Source organism: Schistocerca gregaria, chromosome 1, assembly GCF_023897955.1.
Source record: "Schistocerca gregaria isolate iqSchGreg1 chromosome 1, iqSchGreg1.2, whole genome shotgun sequence".
Classification (NCBI taxonomy): Eukaryota; Metazoa; Arthropoda; class Insecta; order Orthoptera; family Acrididae; genus Schistocerca; species Schistocerca gregaria.
Window position 1 is genome coordinate 799,073,030 of NC_064920.1, and position 20,188 is coordinate 799,093,217.

The 20,188-nt window shown below is 43.3% G+C and overlaps 1 protein-coding gene across 1 annotated transcript in view; it reads right to left on the minus strand.

Moving 5' to 3' along the window:
- Positions 1–20,188, minus strand: part of LOC126269996 (aminopeptidase N-like) — a 244,468-nt gene that overhangs the window by 77,809 nt on the left and 146,471 nt on the right. The window contains exons 11-12 of the mRNA XM_049974035.1: positions 16,910–17,111; positions 9,674–9,972 (exon numbers count right to left, since the gene is read on the minus strand). Coding sequence (XP_049829992.1) covers positions 9,674–9,972; positions 16,910–17,111 — 501 coding nt within the window. The remainder of the gene's footprint in view (positions 1–9,673; positions 9,973–16,909; positions 17,112–20,188) is intronic.

Here is a 20,188-nt window from a genome sequence, read left to right on the forward strand (position 1 = left end):
ATCCTCTTATCGGTCAAAACCTAGAGTCTGTACACGGTGGAAAAAATCACCATGTATATAAAATCTAATAACAATCATTTAATAAAATATTGTTCTAAAAACATAACCGTTGTCAGTAAAACGACAATATAGATTCAGTGTCACTAATGAAAGTAAGTAAAATAAAGCAAAAACGGGAGAGGAAGTAAAATACACAAGCAGAAACGTAACTCAAATTTTCACAGACGCCACTACAGTACAATGACTGCAGCCTGCTCCGCTGTTCTTCGCCGTACCTCTATGGTGCTTACTATCCAGTAAGGCTGTCACGATGGCCGCCTGCCAAAGTCAACAGACACTCCCAAAATCTGTGTTGAGCACATACTTTATACCACTTGAGGCGGAAAGCATTCCTTCGAAATTTATAAAATCATTGAGTGAACAAAACGACTATTGAAGTTGGTTTGTGCAACCTATGACACTCGATATCTTTCATCAGACTATCGGAAGAATGTGATCCACACAGTCCCGAAGATAAGAGCGAATTTATGAAATCAGCTTAACACCTTATTAGCCAAAGTTGCTGGTAAAAATTATATAAAAACTGGGAAAGAAAATTGTGTATCTGTTAGATGACGATCATTTTTATTTTCGGGAAGGCAAAGGCAACAGAGAGGCAGTTATCAAGTTGTGTAATGAAAGCAAGACTTGGGAAAAATAAAGAGATTTTCACAGAATTAATCGATCCAGGAAGCGCGTTCGTTAATGTAAAATGGTGCTAAATGTTTGAACTTCTCAGTAAAATGGGTGTAAGTTATAAGGAAAGTTGGTAACATGAAATGCTTACAAAAAACAAATAGCGAACAATCAGAACGGAAGACCAAGAATGAAGTGCTCGTATTAAAAAGGGATGGAAACTTTCGCCCCTGGTATACAGAGAATAAGCTTTGACAAAAATAAAAGAACGGTGTGGCCAGCTGCTGTGGAAATGAGTCTGTACTCTTTACAAACACAACAGCTATGTAACTAACCACTTCCCTTCCGGGGGCGATGGTGTGAACCATCGCAACGCGCAGCGGCAAAATAAGTGAGTCAAAGATACAAAAAACTGTTTCACTTGAAGTTATCAAAAGCCGAATGACGCTTTCCTACATGGAAAAAATATTCGTGTAGGCAATGATCTGAAGATGGGCAACTCTACCCGAAACTGACCATTTTGAGACAGTAAAACAACTATCTAGAATCTGAGAATAAGTATATTTTCTAATGTTTGAAATGTTTGATAAAGTAGTGGACTGATTTTGTACACTGATTAGTTTCAACGTGCATCCACACCTTCACTCCAGAAACGAAATAGCAACTAATCAGCTGTTACCCTGCACCATAACTGATCAAGTCGATTCCATGGGGTATCTGTTTATGCAGAGTGTTATCTGAGGCATAAGTGATTCTTGTTTCCATTTACGCTTTAAAGTATAAAACAATTCCTGCCAAATACTAAGTAAGTCTTCTACATCACATGGATGAAAAAAAACGCTATTAGAGGCCCAGACTGCATCATCTTACATCGATGGAATATATCTGCCCAGAAAATAGGCTTGGCAATAGGAAAACTGAAGGGTTTCAGGTACAAATTATTCCCATATTCACGGTGTTAACCATGTTTAACCTTCTCTAAACTCGATCGGCTTCCACATGTAAGGAAATTTATGGAAACGGTTTTGAGTCCTACGAAGAAATTTATAGCAGGCCAGTGATAGATATTGTGTAAATCTTCCAAAAACAAGCTTGAGGGATCGAATATTAGATGTTGTCTAAAATGCTACTATGTCGAAGACTAAGTAAATTTTTCACCTGCAGAACTACTGCCTTTCAGTTCCAAACAAAACTATTAACCTTTCTCTCGTGGTGTTACTTTTACATTGATGTCACAACAATTGCTGGGTTTTTTGGGGGGAGGTAGGCGACGGGGCGCACGCGCGTGGCGCGGATCTGCGGGTTACGAAACAAATGACGATAAACGTTTCGATTAATTGGTGTCTTGCTGTTGTCTGTGGTTCGGTTGGTTTTTGTAAACGGACAGGCATACAATCGGTACAGAAGAGCAGCTATGACATTCTTCCTCATTATTTAGCCACATAAATAAAAATATTCCCATTCAGCGGGCTCATTCTACCCCTACTAACTGCAGTTAATTCGCTCGCTGGTCTCACTATAAAATTTTCACCTCAGGTGAGAGAAGTTAATTTTTTAAATGGAAGTTACAGACGCCTCTCTCTCGAAGACCCAGCATTCGTTCATACGATCGGTGGACGCCAGGAATATCAACGCTGGAAGCAGTACAACAATAAATAAAATTAGATGGACACCTCTTCGTTCAGTCATATCAATCACACAAAAATTTACGGCGCACACATAGAACAACACAAAACACCTGAAAACACATTATGAGGAAAAGACTAACTTTTAAAAAAGGACACAGCAGTATAAATTCAATGTGAAGATATTTCATTAATTTTTGTTTTTTGGCGTCTCCATACCTTAACACTCTTTACAAAATAAGGTTGAACTTAATCTCAGCAACTCTCGGACTACAGCCAAAATAACATGTCTTCCAGGCTTCTACAAAACAATTACATCTGTAATTAATAGCGAGTTCCCTTCAGCATTTTACCCTTTATGCACTTTACTGTTTATACAATTCCCTCCCCCCTCCCCTCCTTTTAGCTACTTCACAAAGTACACAAATTCAACGATCCTGGTCGTCTCATGTTGTTGTTGTTGTGGTCTTCAGTCCTGAAACTGGTTTGATGCAGCTCTCCATGCTACTCTATCCTGTGCAAGCTTCTTCATCTCCCAGTACCTACTGCAACCTACATCCTTCTGAATCTGCTTAGTGTAGTCATCTCTTGGTCTCCCTCTACGATTTGTACCCTCCACGCTGCCCTCCAATACTAAATTGGTGATCCCTTGATGCCTCAGAACATGTCCTACCAACCGATCCCTTCTTCTGGTCAAGTTGTGCCACAAACTTCTCTTCTCCCCAATCCGATTCAATACTTCCTCATTAGTTATGTGATCCACCCATCTAATCTTCAGCATTCTTCTGTAGCACCACATTTCGAAAGCTTCTATTCTCTTCTTGTCCAAACTATTTATCGTCCATGATTCACTTCCATACATGGCCACACTCCATACAAATACTTTCAGAAATGACTTCCTGACACTTAAATCTATACTCGATGTTAACAAACTTCTCTTCTTCAGAAACGCTTTCCTTGCCATTGCCAGTCTACATTTTATATCCTCTCCACTTCGACCATCATCAGTTGTTTTGCTCACCAAATAGGAAAACTCCTTTACTACTTTAAGTCTTTCACTTCCTAATCTAATTCCCTCAGCATCACCCGACATAATTCGACTACATTCCATTATCCTCGTTTTGCTTTTGTTGATGTTCATCTTATATCCTCCTTTCAAGACACTATCCATTCCATTCAATTGCTCTTCCAAGTCCTTTGCTGTCTCTGACAGAATTACGATATCATCGGCGAACCTCAAAGTTTTTATTTCTTCTCCATGGACTTTAATACCTACTCCGAATTTTTCTTTTGTTTCCTTCACTGCTTGCTCAATATACAGATTGAATAACATCGGGGATAGACTACAGCTCTGTCTCACTCCCTTCCCAACTACTGCTTCCCTTTCATGTCCCTCGACTCTTATAACTGCCATCTGGTTTCTGTACAAATTGTAAATAGTCTTTCGCTCCCTGTATTTTACCCCTGCCACCTTCAGAATTTGAAAGAGAGTATTCCAGTCAACATTGTCAAAAGCTTTCTCTAAGTCTACAAATGCTAGAAACATAGGTTTGCCCTTCCTTAATCTAGCTTCTAAGATAAGTCGTAGGGTCAGTATTGCCTCACGTGTTACAACATTTCTACGGAATCCAAACTGATCTTCCCCGAGGTCGGCTTCTACTAGTTTTTCCATTCGTCTGTAAAGAACTCGCGTTAGTATTTTGCAGCTGTGACTTATTAAACTGATAGTTCGGTAATTTTTACATCTGTCAACACCTGCTTTCTTTGGGATTGGAATTATTATATTCTTCTTGAAGTCTGAGGGTATTTCGCCTGTCTCATACATCTTGCTCACCAGATGGTAGAGTTTTGTCAGGACTGGCTCTCCCAAGGCCGTCAGTAGTTCCAATGGAATGTTGTCTACTCCGGGGGCCTTGTTTCGACTCAGGTCTTTCAGTGTTCTGTCAAACTCTTCACGCAGTATCGTATCTCCCATTTCATCTTCATCTACATCCTCTTCCATTTCCATAATATTGTCCTCAAGTACATCGCCCTTGTATAGACCTTCTATATACTCCTTCCACCTTTCTGGTTTCCCTTCTTTGGTTAGAACTGGGTTTCCATTTGAACTCTTAATATTCATACAAGTGGTCCTGTTTTCTCCAAAGGTCTCTATAATTTTCCTGTAGGCAGTATCTATCTCACCCCTAGTGAGATAAGCCTCTACATCCTTACATTTGTCCTCTAGCCATCCCTGCTTAGCCATTTTGCACTTTCTGTAGATGTCATTTTTGAGACGTTTGTATTCCTCTTTGCCTGCTTCATTTACTGCATTTTTATATTTTCTCCTTTCATCAATTAAATTCAATATTTCTTCTGTTACCCAAGGATTTCTACTAGCCCTCGTCTTTTTACCTACTTGATCCTCTGCTGCCTGCACTGCTTCATCCCTCAAAGCTACCCATTCTTCTTCTATTGTATTGTCTCATAATAGCTGACAAATGTAACCATTGTGTGTCTGCACCTTCCTTGCTTTATGTGGGACTCCCAACCACTTACTTCGTACTGATTCTATCGCAAGTCCCCTGCCTTCCCCGTGCCGCTGTTACTCTCAGACACACTTTCTACCTTCTTACTCCTTTAACTGGTTATCTCACTAAGTCCGTACAATCGAGCACTCACTAGGTTCTCATGCCGCCTCACTTCATTGCTAGGTCCTCCGAGGTGTATTTCTGATAAAGCCGTCGTCTGGAAATCACACATCCTTTTCCAAAGGAAAGCAACTCTTTGCAGCTCTAAACAGCTCTCATATGCCAGATGTTCATACATAGCCTCAGCGTTCCCGGAATCGCTGCGGTTCCACCACCACTCCATGTAACCCACGTGCTTCGCAGCAAACATTACGGTGGATGGGTTTGCTTTGCTGCGTTCGGCGATACCAGAGACCTTCCACCTGAGCACGTAGGTCATTCTCCTTCCTGGTTCCATTATGTAGCCACGCAACACACATTTCTTTCACGGGGACCATTAGCCAGGAAAGTGTTGGTGTCCCTAGGACCGAGTTGCGACCGCAATCCGCAATACACCAAAGCAAAACTTATGGACGCAAGTAAGATTCGCATGACGTATCACTGTCAAGTAACATAGTTCGATGAAACTTGGACCATTGTTAGAAGGAACTGCTACAGTGAATTTCAGTGGAGTTCAGAAGGTAACTGAAAGAAATGTGCGATGAGACGAACAGAAGTGACACTTTCATTCAGAGAAAATAATCACGTGAAGTCACAGCTATACAAAATGCGAAACACGCTTCTTAATAGAGTTTGAGATCACCACGGACGGAAATGTCTGCTCTGCAAAGTGGTCTCGTGCTGGCCACAAGGGTGGTTCAAATGGTTCAAATGGCTCTGAGCACTATGGGACTTAACATCTTAGGTCATCAGTCCCCTAGAACTTAGAACTACTTAAACCTAACTAACCTAAGGACATCACACACATCCATGCCAGAGGCAGGATTCGAACCTGCGACCGTAGCAGTCGCACGGTTCCGGACTGCGCGGCTAGAACCGCTCGGCCACAGCAGCCGGCCAAAGTGCAAGTCGTCGTTCCACTGTGGAGCGTGAGTTTGCGAGCCTTGCAGGCCTGTCATAGTGGCTACAATTGCACCCGCTGCCTGGCGTAGATCGCTTTTTGCCTGTTGCACAGTGTAGCGATCATCTGGTGCTGTAGTTGACTGCGGCCGACCACCTCCTCTCCTTCAGGTACCTGTGCGTGTGTTTCAGAACGCTTCCCATCCACGTCAAACAAAGCTATGAGCAGTACCAAAGTCCTGGGCTGCACTCGTTACACTTCGTCTTTCTCCCAGTTTCCCGATCATTATTTCCCGTGTGGAGTCGTCTGATTGTTGTCTCCAGGCCATGTTGTAGTGAAGACCATCACCACAGTGCTACGTAGCTACTTGCTGACTGACTTTTCCAGTGCCTTCATTTGCCCCGTGTTTCGACGCCAGCCCCTGTAGTCGCGATGACTTCATCCCATGTAACGTCCAACTTTCTATGCGTGAGTGGATAACCTTTGGCAATATGCTCCCGAAGTTTCATTCATTTCCACCGAGTTCTTAATAATTTATGTTACTTTATTTACACTGCCCAGTCACATTAATGGGACCACCACTTTTCCAGAAGGGATGTGGCAACACCAGCAACGGAAGTTATATAAAGCTTGTTGAGGGGACGCAGAAAACAGTGCAGTCGTTATCGTAATCCACAAAAGGTGTCATTTATTCGAGGTCCAAATGGGCATGATCATTGGCGTTAGGGGCAAGATTGGAAGCTAGGTTTGTAAAGTGTTAATATGCCGCCGTGGTTGTCAATATGTCTTCAACTGTTAGAACTAGCCTTATCTTATCGATTATACCATCCTGTGCCCAGTTATACAAATAACCATACAAATAGCGAGGCCGAAATTTGCCAGTTGTTCGCGCTAGAAGCAAGAGTGTCTTTTGTCTTTGTTTCTTCTGATATTTCATCTCTAGTTTCTAAAAAGGGAAGCTCCCCATCGCACCCCCTTCAGATTTAGTTATAAGTTGGCACAGTGGATAGGTCTTGAAAAACTGAACACAGATCAATCGAGAAAACAGGAAGAAGTTGTGTGGAACTATGAAAAAAATAAGCAAAATATACAAACTGAGTATTCCATGCGCAAGATAGGTAACATGAAGGAGAGTATGAGCTCAGGAGCGCCGTAGTCCCGTGGTTAGCGTGAGGAGCTGCGGAACGAGAGGTCCTTGTTTCAAGTCTTCCGTCGAGTGAAGAATTTATTTTCGCAAAGTTACGATCTGTCCGTTCATTGACGTCTCTGTTCACTGTAATAAGTTTAGTGTCTGTTTTGCGACCGCACCGCAAAAACGTGCGATTAGTAGACGAAAGGACGTGCGTCTCCAATGGGAACCGAAAACATTTGATCGCAAGGTCATAGGTCAACCGATTCCTCCACAGGAAAACACGTTTGATATATTCCACAAGACATTGGTAACGGCATGTGTGTCACATGACAGGAATATGTTGTTGACCCAACTAACTTGTACACTTGGCGAATGACAATTATTACATTTTTCTGAAATGTGTAGCTGCACATTCAATGTTTAAAAATATGTTACAGTAAACACATGTGGCTAATGCTAAACGAAAACTGGAGCCTCCAGGTGCTAAAGAGTGAGAGTTGTAGCCAAAATGCCTGAGATGGACCAAATTCCCCCGCTTTCCCCTCCCATGCATGGCAAAAACCGGCGCCGAAACAGCTCAGCGAACGTTGCGACATGTGGACCTGCGCAGTAGACACGCTTGGTTACTGCTGTTCATCGGCGACGAAGGCTGGAATTTGCACGCCAGTATCTGAACTGGACGTCCCGGTAGTCTTTTCAGATGAATCATGTTTTATGGTTCAAAATGCTTCAAATGGCTCTGAACACTATGAGACTTAACTTCTGAGTTCATCAGTCCCCTAGAACTTAGAAGTACTTAAACCTAACTCACCTAAGGACATAACACACACCCATGCCCGAGGTAGGATTCGAACCTGTGACCGTAGCGGACGCCCAGTTCCAGAGTGTAGCGGCTAGAACCTCTCGGCCACACCAGGCCGGCATGTTTCATGGTCCATTGGATACAAGGCATTTGGCATGTAAGGCATGACATGTCTGTAGGCAAACATCTTGCAAAAATCGACGGAAGCGTCCAGGCCGGAGGGCATTCCCTGGGTGATCTTATCATTCTGGAAGGCACAATGGATCAATAAAAGTACGAATCTGTCCTTGAGGACCATGTTCACCCCTGCATGCAGTTTGTTCTTCTTCGACGACATGGCGTCTACCGACAGGACAATTCAACGTGTCACACAGCTCGCAGTGTATGTGCGTGGTTCGAAGAACACCAGGATGAGTTTACTGTATTGATTTTCTTGAGCGTTGTTGTACTTCCTTCGTTCATCGATCAAGTGAAATCTTTCTTCTGTTACCCCTGGTTTCTTCGCAGTCAGCTTCTTGGCACTTACGTTTTCTTTTCAATTTCTGTTATTGCCCCTCTTACAGATGTACATTCTTCTGTAACTGAACTGCCTACTAAGCTATTCATTATCGCGGTATCTATAGCCGCAGATTTAAGTCCAAACGAGAATCTGCGGGACTTCCTCAGTCGGGTTACTCACGTCTTGGATCCTCAACTGAGAAGCAGATGCACTTGGTACTAGGGTCGAAATAGTACCACATCCTTGTCAGTACCGCTCCACATCGCTGTCGGTACGTTCCAGAACCTCAATACCTCTCTTTGTACACGTCTCGCGTTTCAAAAGATGGTTAAATGGCTCTAAGCACTATGGGACTTAACATCTGAGGCCATCAGTCCTCTAGACTTAGAACTACTTAACCTAAGGACATCACACACATCCACGCCCGAGGCAGGATTCGAAACTGCGACCGTAGCAGCATCGCGGCTCCGGACTGAAGCGCCTAGAACTTCTCGGCGATAGCTGCCGTGAGAAGGTGGTTATATAGTCATATTTTCGGACTGACAAGTAGCGCCTGGTCCCCGGCACTAATCCGTCCGGCGGACTTGCGTCGAGGTCCGGTGAGCCAGCCAGTCTGTGGATGGTTTTTAGGCGGTTTTCCAACTGCCTCGGCGAATGCGGGCTGGTTCCCCTTACTCCGCCTCAGCTACACTATGTCTGCGATTGGTTCGCAAACAAAACGTACATGTACACTACCATTACTCTACCATGCAAACATAATGGTTACACTCGTCTAGTGTGAGACGTTCCCTGGGGGAAGGGGGGGGGGGGGGGTGGGGGTCCACTGGGGACCGAACCGCACAATAACCCTGAAAGACCGAAAGAGTGGTTCAGTGTGGGGCGGAGGAGCGGTGCAGTGGACTGCAGTAGTGGGGTTGTGGACCACTGCGGCTGTGGCGGAGACGCAGCCTCTCCATCGTTTCTAGGTCCCTGGTTAACATACAATACAATACGTCACATTAATGTACTGGAGAGTGTATATTGTCCTTATGTTTGGCAGAGTAGTGTAGTTCCCCCCATTGGCGTTAAAACGAAGAATGATTAACACTGTGCCGCGCGGGATTAGCCGAGCGGTCTTAGGCGGTGCAGTCATGGATTGTGCGGCTGGTCCCGGCCCTACCTCGGGCATGGGTGTGTGTGTTCGTCCTTTGGATAATTTAGCTTAAGCAGTGTGTAAGCTTAGGGACTGGTCACCTTAGCAGTTAAATCCCATAAGATTTCACACACATTTGAACCTTTTTTTTATTAACATTGTACGAAAAGCGCCGTGAAAAACATTGCGGTCAAGGTCTCCCTAAATGTACTCGTAGCATTACATAGTAGCAACCGACCTTGAATTTGTCGTCGACGTAGGTGCCGGAGAGGCGCCGGCCGAGGTGGTCGGCGGCGTTGAAGAAGGCCTCCCAGACGCGAGGGTCGCGCTCGGCGCCGACGGCGAGGAAGCGCATGACGGCGAGCGCGGGCGCGGGCGCCAGCTCGCCCGCCAGCAGCAGGTTCCACGCGTCGTGCACCAGCTTGGCGCGCGTCAGCGCCGGCAGCGGCCGCAGCCCCGAGTCCTTCGCCGCGCTCGCCTCCAGGTACTCCGCCAGCAGGCGCCAGTTGGCCGCGTCGTAGTTCACCATGAACATGCCTGCCCGACGCGGATACTTAACGGCGAAGTGGCTGTGGGGGTCTACAGGACACGAGCTACTCTAGGTTAGTGTGGTCAGATTGATACTATACAAGAGAACAACTTTTTTTTCTTTGGCCGACTCTGAGAGACATTACAGTGTCATACACTAATTGACGACATACCGTCGAACGTTTTATTCTTTGAGTCATTAGTATTGTGACTGGTTTGATACGGCTGTTGTGCCAATCTCTTCATCTCAGAGTAGCACTTGCATGCACCCTACACTGAAGAGCCAAAGAAACTGATACTCCTGCCTAATATCGTATAGGGCGCCAGCAAGCATGCGAAAGTGCCGCAACACGATGTGGCGTGGACTCGACTAATGTCTGAAGTAGTGTTCGAGGGAACTAACATCATGAATCCTTCACGGTTGTCCATAAATCCGTAAAAGTACGAGGGGGTGGAGATCTCTTCTAAACAGCACAGGAGCAACATGTAGTTATTCTTTTCTTGCTGCCAAAGGACAAATACAGGTAGACTGAAGAGTGTGTATGGGGCATCGTATCTGTCTAAAACCAGTTGTAGAATGGTGCGCTAATTTCCGTGTTCGTCGCGATTCCGAACAAGATACCAGGTGATTTGGGAGGCCAGCAGAAGTTACGCTAACCCAAGTGTGGGACACTCGAGCATTAGCCCTACAGTCGTGATCTCTCCCCATGCGAATATCACGTCTTCGGTCTCTTAAAAAAAGATCCTCAAAGGTCGAAGATTCCTGTCGGACGAGGATGTCAGCAGGCAGTTACTAACTTCTCCACGCGGCGGGACACGGTGATTTAACAAACGAGTATCTTCAATCTGATGTGACGGTGGGATAATTGCCTCAGTGCTCACGGCGGTTTTGCCTGATTTGCATACCGATAGTGGAGAGTTCGGTCTTCAAACGGTAAGTTTTTATCGCCCCTTGTAAGTTTTCCATACAACATCATCTGGGGAATTTTACTACACCTACAGTTAAAGACAAATTAATTCTGGTAAAAATTACATGTATTGTGGTGGCTCAGTGTCTTCAAAATAAGTGATTGTCCGTTTCGTAACTACTCCGAAGCAAAACCAAAGACCGCGCTTATCAGAATTCACAGAAATTGTTCAAACGCCAGTGGCTCAGAGGCCACACGTTAAACTTTACTCACACCAGACTTTGTTTTATCAATGCTATAGCACAGTGAATCTACGTTGTGGAGATACAGCTATGACTCGTTGCCATCAGGGACATATCTAAGTTCGACAGGATTATTTGTAAACCCGGAAATAAGTAATTAGATATTATCCAAGCCGACAAGTTCCACTAAATTACGTGTCACGACCAAAAGGTCATCAGCGACAGAAATATCACAATAATTCAGTAGTGAAAACCTTGCCAGCAGGCCGCGCGCCTAACCTACTACCTTCATACTGGGGAGTAATGCGCTGCACACGACGTAAATTTCGCTCTTTTAACTTCTTGCGTCTAACAGAACGAACTTTTCACTCTGCAGAGAAGTGTGCGCTCCTGGCAGATTAAAACTGCTTGCCAGGCCGGAATTCAAACTCGGGACCTTTGCCTTTAGCGGGCAAGTGTGCTACAGACTCAGTCACCCAATCACGACTCACGACCCCTCCTCACAGTTTTACTTCCGCCAGTATCTCATCTTCTACTCTACAAACTTAACAGAAGTGATTATATCATTCTCAATAATTTAGTGACTTGGAGACAAACTCTAGACGTTACTTTAATACATGCTGCGAATTTTCTACTTTCTGCCACAATAAAATGTAAGGTAGACTATTTCTGCTTTGTAGTGGGTCTGCTGATGGACTCGTCAACAGGACCAAAGTGAACTGGTGTCCACCCCTGGGATCTATGTCTTAACTTTTACTTTGGGTTCTTTTTCCGTATGCCTGCACTGCACCTCCACTTTACAGGATGAGCTCGCTTAGCCCTCCATGCTGACTGGCAGCCGCGAATATTCTTAGTGTAATAAAATACTGCAATAATTAATATATTATCCAGCTAATTACTTTTCTTAATTATTATGTTTAATTCATTAATTTACTTCATTATTAACTTCAGTGCGCACAGTGTTATGGCAGCAAGTCTCAAGTGATTATGACTCTCTTTACGACAACTATTATCTACAAGCTTTTTCATACTGGATGCCACAACTACTAATTTGTTAGAACTCAGTTCCGTTACCTATCTTGGCTGTTTTATGATCACAGTCATTCATTTCACACTATCAGCTGATTTCAAGTAGTTACTCGTAATCTCATAATTTTACATTGTCACCCTGTGTGGGTAAATTACAGGCGCAAACTCCATACAACCACAGAGGATGGCTCTGTAAAATATCATCCTGTATTTGACTCAGTTTTTGAATCCTGAGTCGGACGCCTGCATTCATCCCAATGTCTTTTGTCACTTTGTGACATTTTCATTTTTCATGTCAGGTCAGATGGTCTCTTTCACTGTCCGATGTTTGAATCTTTGAGCATCTGACTGTGCTTCCCTCGACTAATCTCAGTTTCTAAATATAAAATTAGCACTGCCTCTGCGTACTAATAACTGCAGACAATAGATTCCGCCGCAGACCGCACGGCTGCACCACACGGCTGGCTAAATTGCCAACAATGTCATATATCTTGGAATTCCTACCTGCATACATCTGAGGAAGTGGTCAACAAGTTGCCGAATGATCTGATATTCTTGCCACCGATCTTAGTGATGCATAACCAACTTCCAGCAGATACTAGCAGAGAAGATACAACGTTCCTGATTTCCAACAAACTGAGACACAGTGATGTGGTGAGATTAGCTTTGTAAAACATTAAAAAGCCTGCAGATAGTCGCCAATGATATGGATAGACGTAAATGATCAGCAGAATTGTTTGCAGGCGGATAGAAGGTTTGAGTAAACTTGCACAAACTGTACCGCAAACAAAATGCATCTCGTTTCCGTCATGTGAACATTAGGTTTCATTTCAACACGTGCAACTTGCTAAAAAAAATCCGTTCTTATATGCTGAACATTTTAGAAAATGAAGGAAATGTCTATATTAGATGGGACACATGAACGAAAGTCACACAATAACGACATGAAAGCGATCTCAGTGCTGTAATGATAAAGATGCGATGCTCATTTTTCTGTACAGCCAACCTGATTTAGAAAATTCTTCATTCCCCAAAAATCTTTCATATGAAATACGACAGCATTTCTTCGACCAGGTCATAGCCCGTTTCGTTCTCCCCCTCTTGCAGCTGGACCGGTACTCCATGTCTAACGACCTTTATGTCAGGTTTTTGCTTTTAAATCACTTCCGCCGAGTTTTTCTGTTCTTCTGTTAAGTGACCGACAATCACCGCAATGTACTCAGAGAGTGCTCGTCCTCACATATCGGACAGAAAAGGTTAATATGATACTTGCAACCTGTAGGAGCAACCAAGGAGAGGTCTAAGAAATAATTTCGCTTATTGAAGGTTGTAATAATGCCTTGAAAGTACCGAGAACAGAAAATTGGTTGGAACCAAAAGTGAACGAAATCGTAAGTTCAGATTGGAACATTTATCGGATGATAGGTTAGTCGCCAGTGGTAGCTGCCTATTTATTGCACGAAAGAATTGGATTATACCTAGCGAGGTTATCACTGATACCGAATGTGAATTAATCAGGGTCAAGTTAAGTGACAAAGGTAGATCAAAATGGTAATCGGATGTTTTTATAGATCGCCTGGGATAGAAAAAATGGTTCCAATGGCTCTGAGGACTATGGGACTTAACTTCTGAGGTCATCAGTCCCCTAGAACTTAGAACTACTTAAACTTAACTAACCTAAGGACATCACATACATCCATGCCCGAGGCAGGATTCGAACCTGCGACAGTAGCGGTCGCTCGTTTCCAGACTGTTGCGCCTAGAAACGCTCGGCCACTCCGGCCGGTGCCTGGGATAGAAGCTGTAGTGGTAGAGCATCTCAGAGAGAATTTGCAAAATGTCGTTAGCAATTTTCCTGAGCATGCCGTTGCAATAGGGGGTGACTACAACTTGTCTGGTATAGACTAGGTCAGTCATGCTATCAAACCTGGTCTCAGAGACACAGAATCATGTGACATTACTCTGAATGTCTTGTCCTAAAACTACTTCGAGCAGATAATTAAGGAATCAAGTCGTTAAGGTAACGTCTCAGACCTGCTCGTAACAATAAGACCAGTACCTATCTAATCAGTAACGTACAGGAATCTATCAGTGATCATAAAGCTGTAATAGCAGCTATGACTACAGGTCTTACAATGAATCTTAAGAAAGGTAGGAAAATATTTTTGTTCAACAAGAGTGACAGGGTACAAACGGCACAATCCATTCAAAAGCGTCGTTTAACACACCTTATACAAATATCTTAGGGCAAGTCTTGAGGGATGGGAAAGACACACCGTGGTTTAATAGCCATGTTAGAAAACTGCTACGTAATGAAAGAGAATTTAATAATAGATTCAAGAGAAGTGAAAACCAATGTGAAAAACAAAAGCTCAAAAAAGAGAAAATTCACGTAAGGAGAACAATGAGAGATGCGTTCAATGACTTTCAAAGTAAAATTTTCCCAACAGATCGAAGCAAAAACACTAAAAAACTTTGGTGTTACGAAAATAACCTCTCTCTCTTTACTTTCTCAGTGACCATACTGCATGGAAACGGAACATAACAGAGAGCACGCCAAACTGCTGAATTCCGTCATCCGAAAGTGTTTCACCGTGGAAGATCGTAAAACGGTGCCTCCTTTCGGTTACCGTACGAACGTCGAAATGACAAATACTGAGGCAGCCGATGGCGGAATATAAAAGCAACTACAATTACATAGCAGCGGAAAGGCATCAGGACTAGACAAGATAGGAACTTGCTCCCTTTCTAACAGCAGTTTATTGCCGGTCGCTTGAGCAACAAAGCGTACCTAACGACTGGAAAAAGCGCACGTCATTTCCATTTTCAAGAAAGATCGTAAAACAGATCCACACAATTTTAGGCCTATATGGTTGACGTCAGACTGTTGTAGAATTACGGACCATGTTTTATGCTCAAGAATTATGACGTTTTTGAAGAACGAAACCTCCTCTATTGTAATCAACATGGATTCCGCAAATAGAGATCTTCCTAAACTCAGCTCTCTCCGTTCCTGCATGAGATCCACAGCGCTGTAGACAACGGCGCTCAGGTCGATACTGTGTTCTTTGACTGCAAGAAGGCATTTAAAGCCGTCCCGCACTATTGTCTACTGGAAAAAATACGAACTTACGGAGTACTGGACCAGATTTACGACTGCGTTGAAGACTTCCTTCCGGACGGAACTCTAAACGTTGCGCTTAACGGAACAAAATCGAAACTACACCGCAGTACGATGGCTAACATTGCTGCACGAACTACCTAAGCAAGAAGACCCGCCGCAACAGAAATTTTAATTGATTTCGTGTACTTCAGTCGTTATCGTAGATAATAAAAAGAGACTTAAATGTCTCAGGGAAACATTTAAATAACTACACTACTGATCATAAATTGTTGGAAACAATATCTTTTGTAAAATACCTAGGACTAACTATCCAAGCGACCTTAAGTGGAATGATTACATAAAAGGAAGCAGTAGAAAAGCAGATTCCACACTGAAATTGCTAGAAAGAATCTTAAGAAACTGTAACTCATCCACAAAGGACGTGGCTTAAAAGGCGCTTCTTCAACCAATTCTTGAGTGTTGTTCATTAGTCTGTGATCTTTATCAGATAGCACTGATAGAAGAGATAGAAAAGATCCAAAGAAGAGAGGCGCGTTTCGTCAGAGGATCGTTTAGTCAGCCCGGGAGTGTTACGGAGATGCTCAACAAAGTTCAGTGGCAGGCGCTACAAGAGAGGCGTTGTGCAACACGGAGAGGTTTACTATTGAAATTTCGAGAGAGAACTTCCTGGACGAGTCGGACAACATATTACTTCCTCCCACATACACCCCACGGAATGACCACGACGAAAAAATGGGAGAAATTACAGTTAATACAAAAGCTTAACGAGAATCATTCATCCCATCCACCATTCGCGAGTGGAACAGGGAATGGGGGATCAGTAACTGGTACGAGAAGTATCCTCCGCTACACACCATCAGGTGGCTTGCAGAGTACGATAGGTGTAGATATATAACGGGTGATCAAAACGTTTCCGTTCATAGACCATGCGGTCCAGAATCGCCGTGAGCATTGAGGCAATCATGCCACCGACGCACCCGGTTCAAGATACCCATGTGATAATATTCAGTGTACTGCTGCTTGAAGAAATCTGTAACAGCCTGTTTCACAGCCTCGACCGACGTAAATCATCCACCCTTCAACCTACTGTTTAAGGATCCGAAGGCGTGACAGTCGCATGGGAAGAGATCATAACTATAGGGTGGTTCTCGAATGTTTCCACTTACCCATAATGGATGAGGTTTATCTCCCAGATAGATCGGCGTCTCGTGTCGAATCGAGATCAGCGCGGAACTTGGCTCACCATTCCACAAAGGTGGTTTTCGACAGACATTCTGCCGCACACACATTTTTAATTCTGCGAAGGGTGTCTACCAGTACCTTTCCTTCGGAAGCAAGAAACGAATAATAGGACATTGGTCCTCATTGTATGCCTTCGCTAATAACGTCGCCTTAGTTCACTTTTCCGCAATTACCGCTTGCTCGTCAGAAAGAAAGGAATGGCACGCTGATTCCTTGCCTACATGTTGGTGCTAATGTACCCGCATTTGAATCGCGCTATTTTACGTATACGCTCAAGCAACAAACTGAAAAGGGATCTTTCTATCGCGCCTTGTATGTGTAGACTTTAGGTGTGAGGCGCACTCATAGCTGTGTTCACGGAAAATAAGTTCTCTGATAGAGGAAAATAATTATTTGCTCACCGATTTCCTCTGGGTTTACGACGACGAAGGCGTCTTCAGTGGGCATATCTGCAATGCTGATCTCCCGCTGCTCCTGCATCCAGGTTGTCGTGGTCAGTGTAGAGACGTCCATGTCGTCTCGGGACATCAACATGATGGGCACCCACCACAGCTGCTTATCCTTGTTTGGTGCATCGTGGGGCCTCTCCCGTAAGAACATATGCTGTAACACAGCGTGCACCATTTATGTACTTAATTGTGTAGCCCACTGAAAGAATGAAGGCAGATGTATAACACAGATTTAGCAAACTAACAGGGTCAGCTGACTGTGGTGTCTTGTGAAACCTACTGAAGCTGGACCCGGAGTACAGTCTTAATGAATAGAAAAGTGATATTAGTAATAACACAAATTGCCTGAGACTGACAGTAAAAGCATTCTGGAAGTGACTGAGAGCATGCATAAAAACGTATATGCGATAAGTAATAGTGAACTATTATCACTGACCATACGGAAGTTCACCCGTCTTCAGTGGACACGCTACTTCCAAATTCGAAATTTTAAATTTTTGGTATATGTGTCATTTAGAGCTGTCTTTCTGGGGTTGGTAATTATATCCCAGGACTTCACATACTTCCGAAAGTGTTTGGTATGAATAAGGAAATGTTCCCAGGACGTTATGCTTCGTGGGCTTTGAATTTATTGACGAGTTGTGTGACAAATGCCAATATTTCACAGGATAAAAGCCATTCGATATTTCTTGGCGAGCATCAGTAATGTTTAGAGGAAACTTTCAGTTGTGGAGCTTTGTCGCTTCTGTGACTGTGTATGCAGCTACCTGAGGCTTTATCACAACATTCCTCAAAGTGCCTGAATATTCATGTGATATTTGCAGAGACGGTTATTGTCTTTGTAGATATTACGATTAATGTACCAATGTTACGAAAAAATCATCAAGGTGTAGCAAGATTAATGATGTTTTTTATCACAAAGATATTTGACAAATAAAATGCAATCTAACATCGAATTTGACACATAAACATAAATAAAGGCAGAGGGACACACTGTGACAATTGAGATATTTAGTAACTCTTATAGTTAAAAAAAATTTGAAAACAGACTCAGCTACGACCCAGTGAAACGTGAGGTTATGTGAGAGAAATTTTCGTGAAAGTCCAATGCATGCAAGAAACGTTTTCAGTATGGAAATGGAAATGAACGAATGGCGTCAGTGGCCGGGAGTTCCCAGTCGAGGAGGACAGCACAACATCCAGTCCCTGATGGGGGAAAATCTCACTCCGCAGCCGGGAATCGAACCTGGGCCCCCACGCGTGGCATTCCAATGCGCTGACCATTCAGCTACTGCGGCGGACTTTTTCAGTTTAATTAACCTTAACTTGCCACGGCAATTATTTCTCTTGCGAAATTTACGATTAACGTACTGTTTGCACATAAAGGAGAAACGCTCATGGGTTTACTAAATTAACTTCCACATTGATTCCAACAATGCAAGGTGATGTGGGTACCCAATGTTCATTTGTGCTACGAAACTGATAGTGGAGGGGTCTGAAATCATAATGTAATTCCTTTTAACTTACTAAAACATTTGAAATTTTTACTCTAGGAGTTATTTCCGAATCATTAGAATGGCAATCAACCTGGTATCTATGCCCACTTGTAAACAATTTCAGTTGGCTTCGTGAAGTAAACGTCTCTAGTCTTGGAGGTAAATGATCGGTATGGTATAGTAGAATATCATGTCATGTGAGCAGCTATGACAAGTGTATTACTGGACACAAACAACTGTGTTAATCTCCAACAGTGTTAGAGAGCAACTCATTACAAATGAGGATGGACACGTGGTAGCAGCACCGTGGCTGCCCACCCCCCAATAGCGCAACGTTGTGCGGCCTATCTTCAAAAGAAGATATCTTGGCACTTAAATGGGCGATGTGGGCCAGTACGTTCTGTGCTGACGTCATTGCGATGCACTGCAGGTCTGTATTGGCCATGGCGATCTACCAGCTGTCTTATTTTAAAATCTGCAAATACTGCCCTTGGAGTAGCGAACCGGTTATTAACAAACTAATAATGTTGCGATGGGAGGACAGTGTTCTTGGTCCTTATAAGTGCAGCCAGCTCCATCGATATGACACAACGAACTTTTTGTCCGAGGACAAAGCTAAGAAGAGTACGTTCCAACTAAGTCAGACTGCATGAAAGGTCGGATAAGATCAGCGTGTATGGAAATTTAGTTTCGAACTCCAAGTAATATTCAACGGACAATGTGCGAAATATTTTGATAGTGCAAGACAGTTAAAGGCCAATATTTTGCTCTCACTAGTTGATAGGCAACGTACGACTGCAGGGGGTTCAGATACAGCATTAACGGTGATTCTTAATGGGGCAGATAACTGTCGCGGTGTGTAACGACAATATCACATAAACTCTTTGAACTCAAACCTTATAAAGTCGTTAGAGTTAAACTATTAACCTTCAGTATCTACTATCAGTAAACAGGATTTGAACTGTTTAAGAAATAGTCATATGATAGTACTGAGTCGTTTCAATCAGAATAGTTTCATAGCCCCCGTCCTCACTATTCATCTTGCATCTTGCATACTTTCGTGAAACATGTCGCTCATTTCGAGTTACTGGGTCATCTGGTGAACAGATAACCCAGTCTGTTCATTTGTTTGTCTGTAAATATCATTTGCTGTTCAATCCTACGTTTAATCATGAGTGGTGGATGTGAGTGTTTCTGCAATTCAAATGTTTTGTCAAGCAATCACAGCGTGGATGGTCTAAAATATTTCTAGCTTAACTTGGTGGGGTAGTTTACCACAGCCAAAGATAAAAACTATGTTCATATTTTGTCATGCCGTAATCGGGGTCAACGTAACTCACTCCACAACACTGCGATTTGACAGTGGTACCGTTTTGGTTAAAGCCACGTTCGACAATTTAGTCACTATTTGGGTGCCTTTCGTGGACTGGTTCGTTCCAGTCTGGATTCAGGTATTTCAATATGTTATCTTAACTTGTATAAGCGAACAGTCTGCTGTATGTGGATATTAGTTTGACAGGATGGGCGCTATGCCATTTCGTATTATGATCATTTTAATTAGTTTTATATGGGAGAGCAGTTGAATAGTCTCGGCTTTGTGTGAAGTCTACATATCGCGTGTTCGGAGTCAGATGCCTTCAGCATTATGACCTCGTTTCTTCTTAAATCTGTTTGCTTAGTAATACCAGTGTTGCCTGGGAAATTTTTCATGAAGTTAAGGCTGTTTTAAAATTAT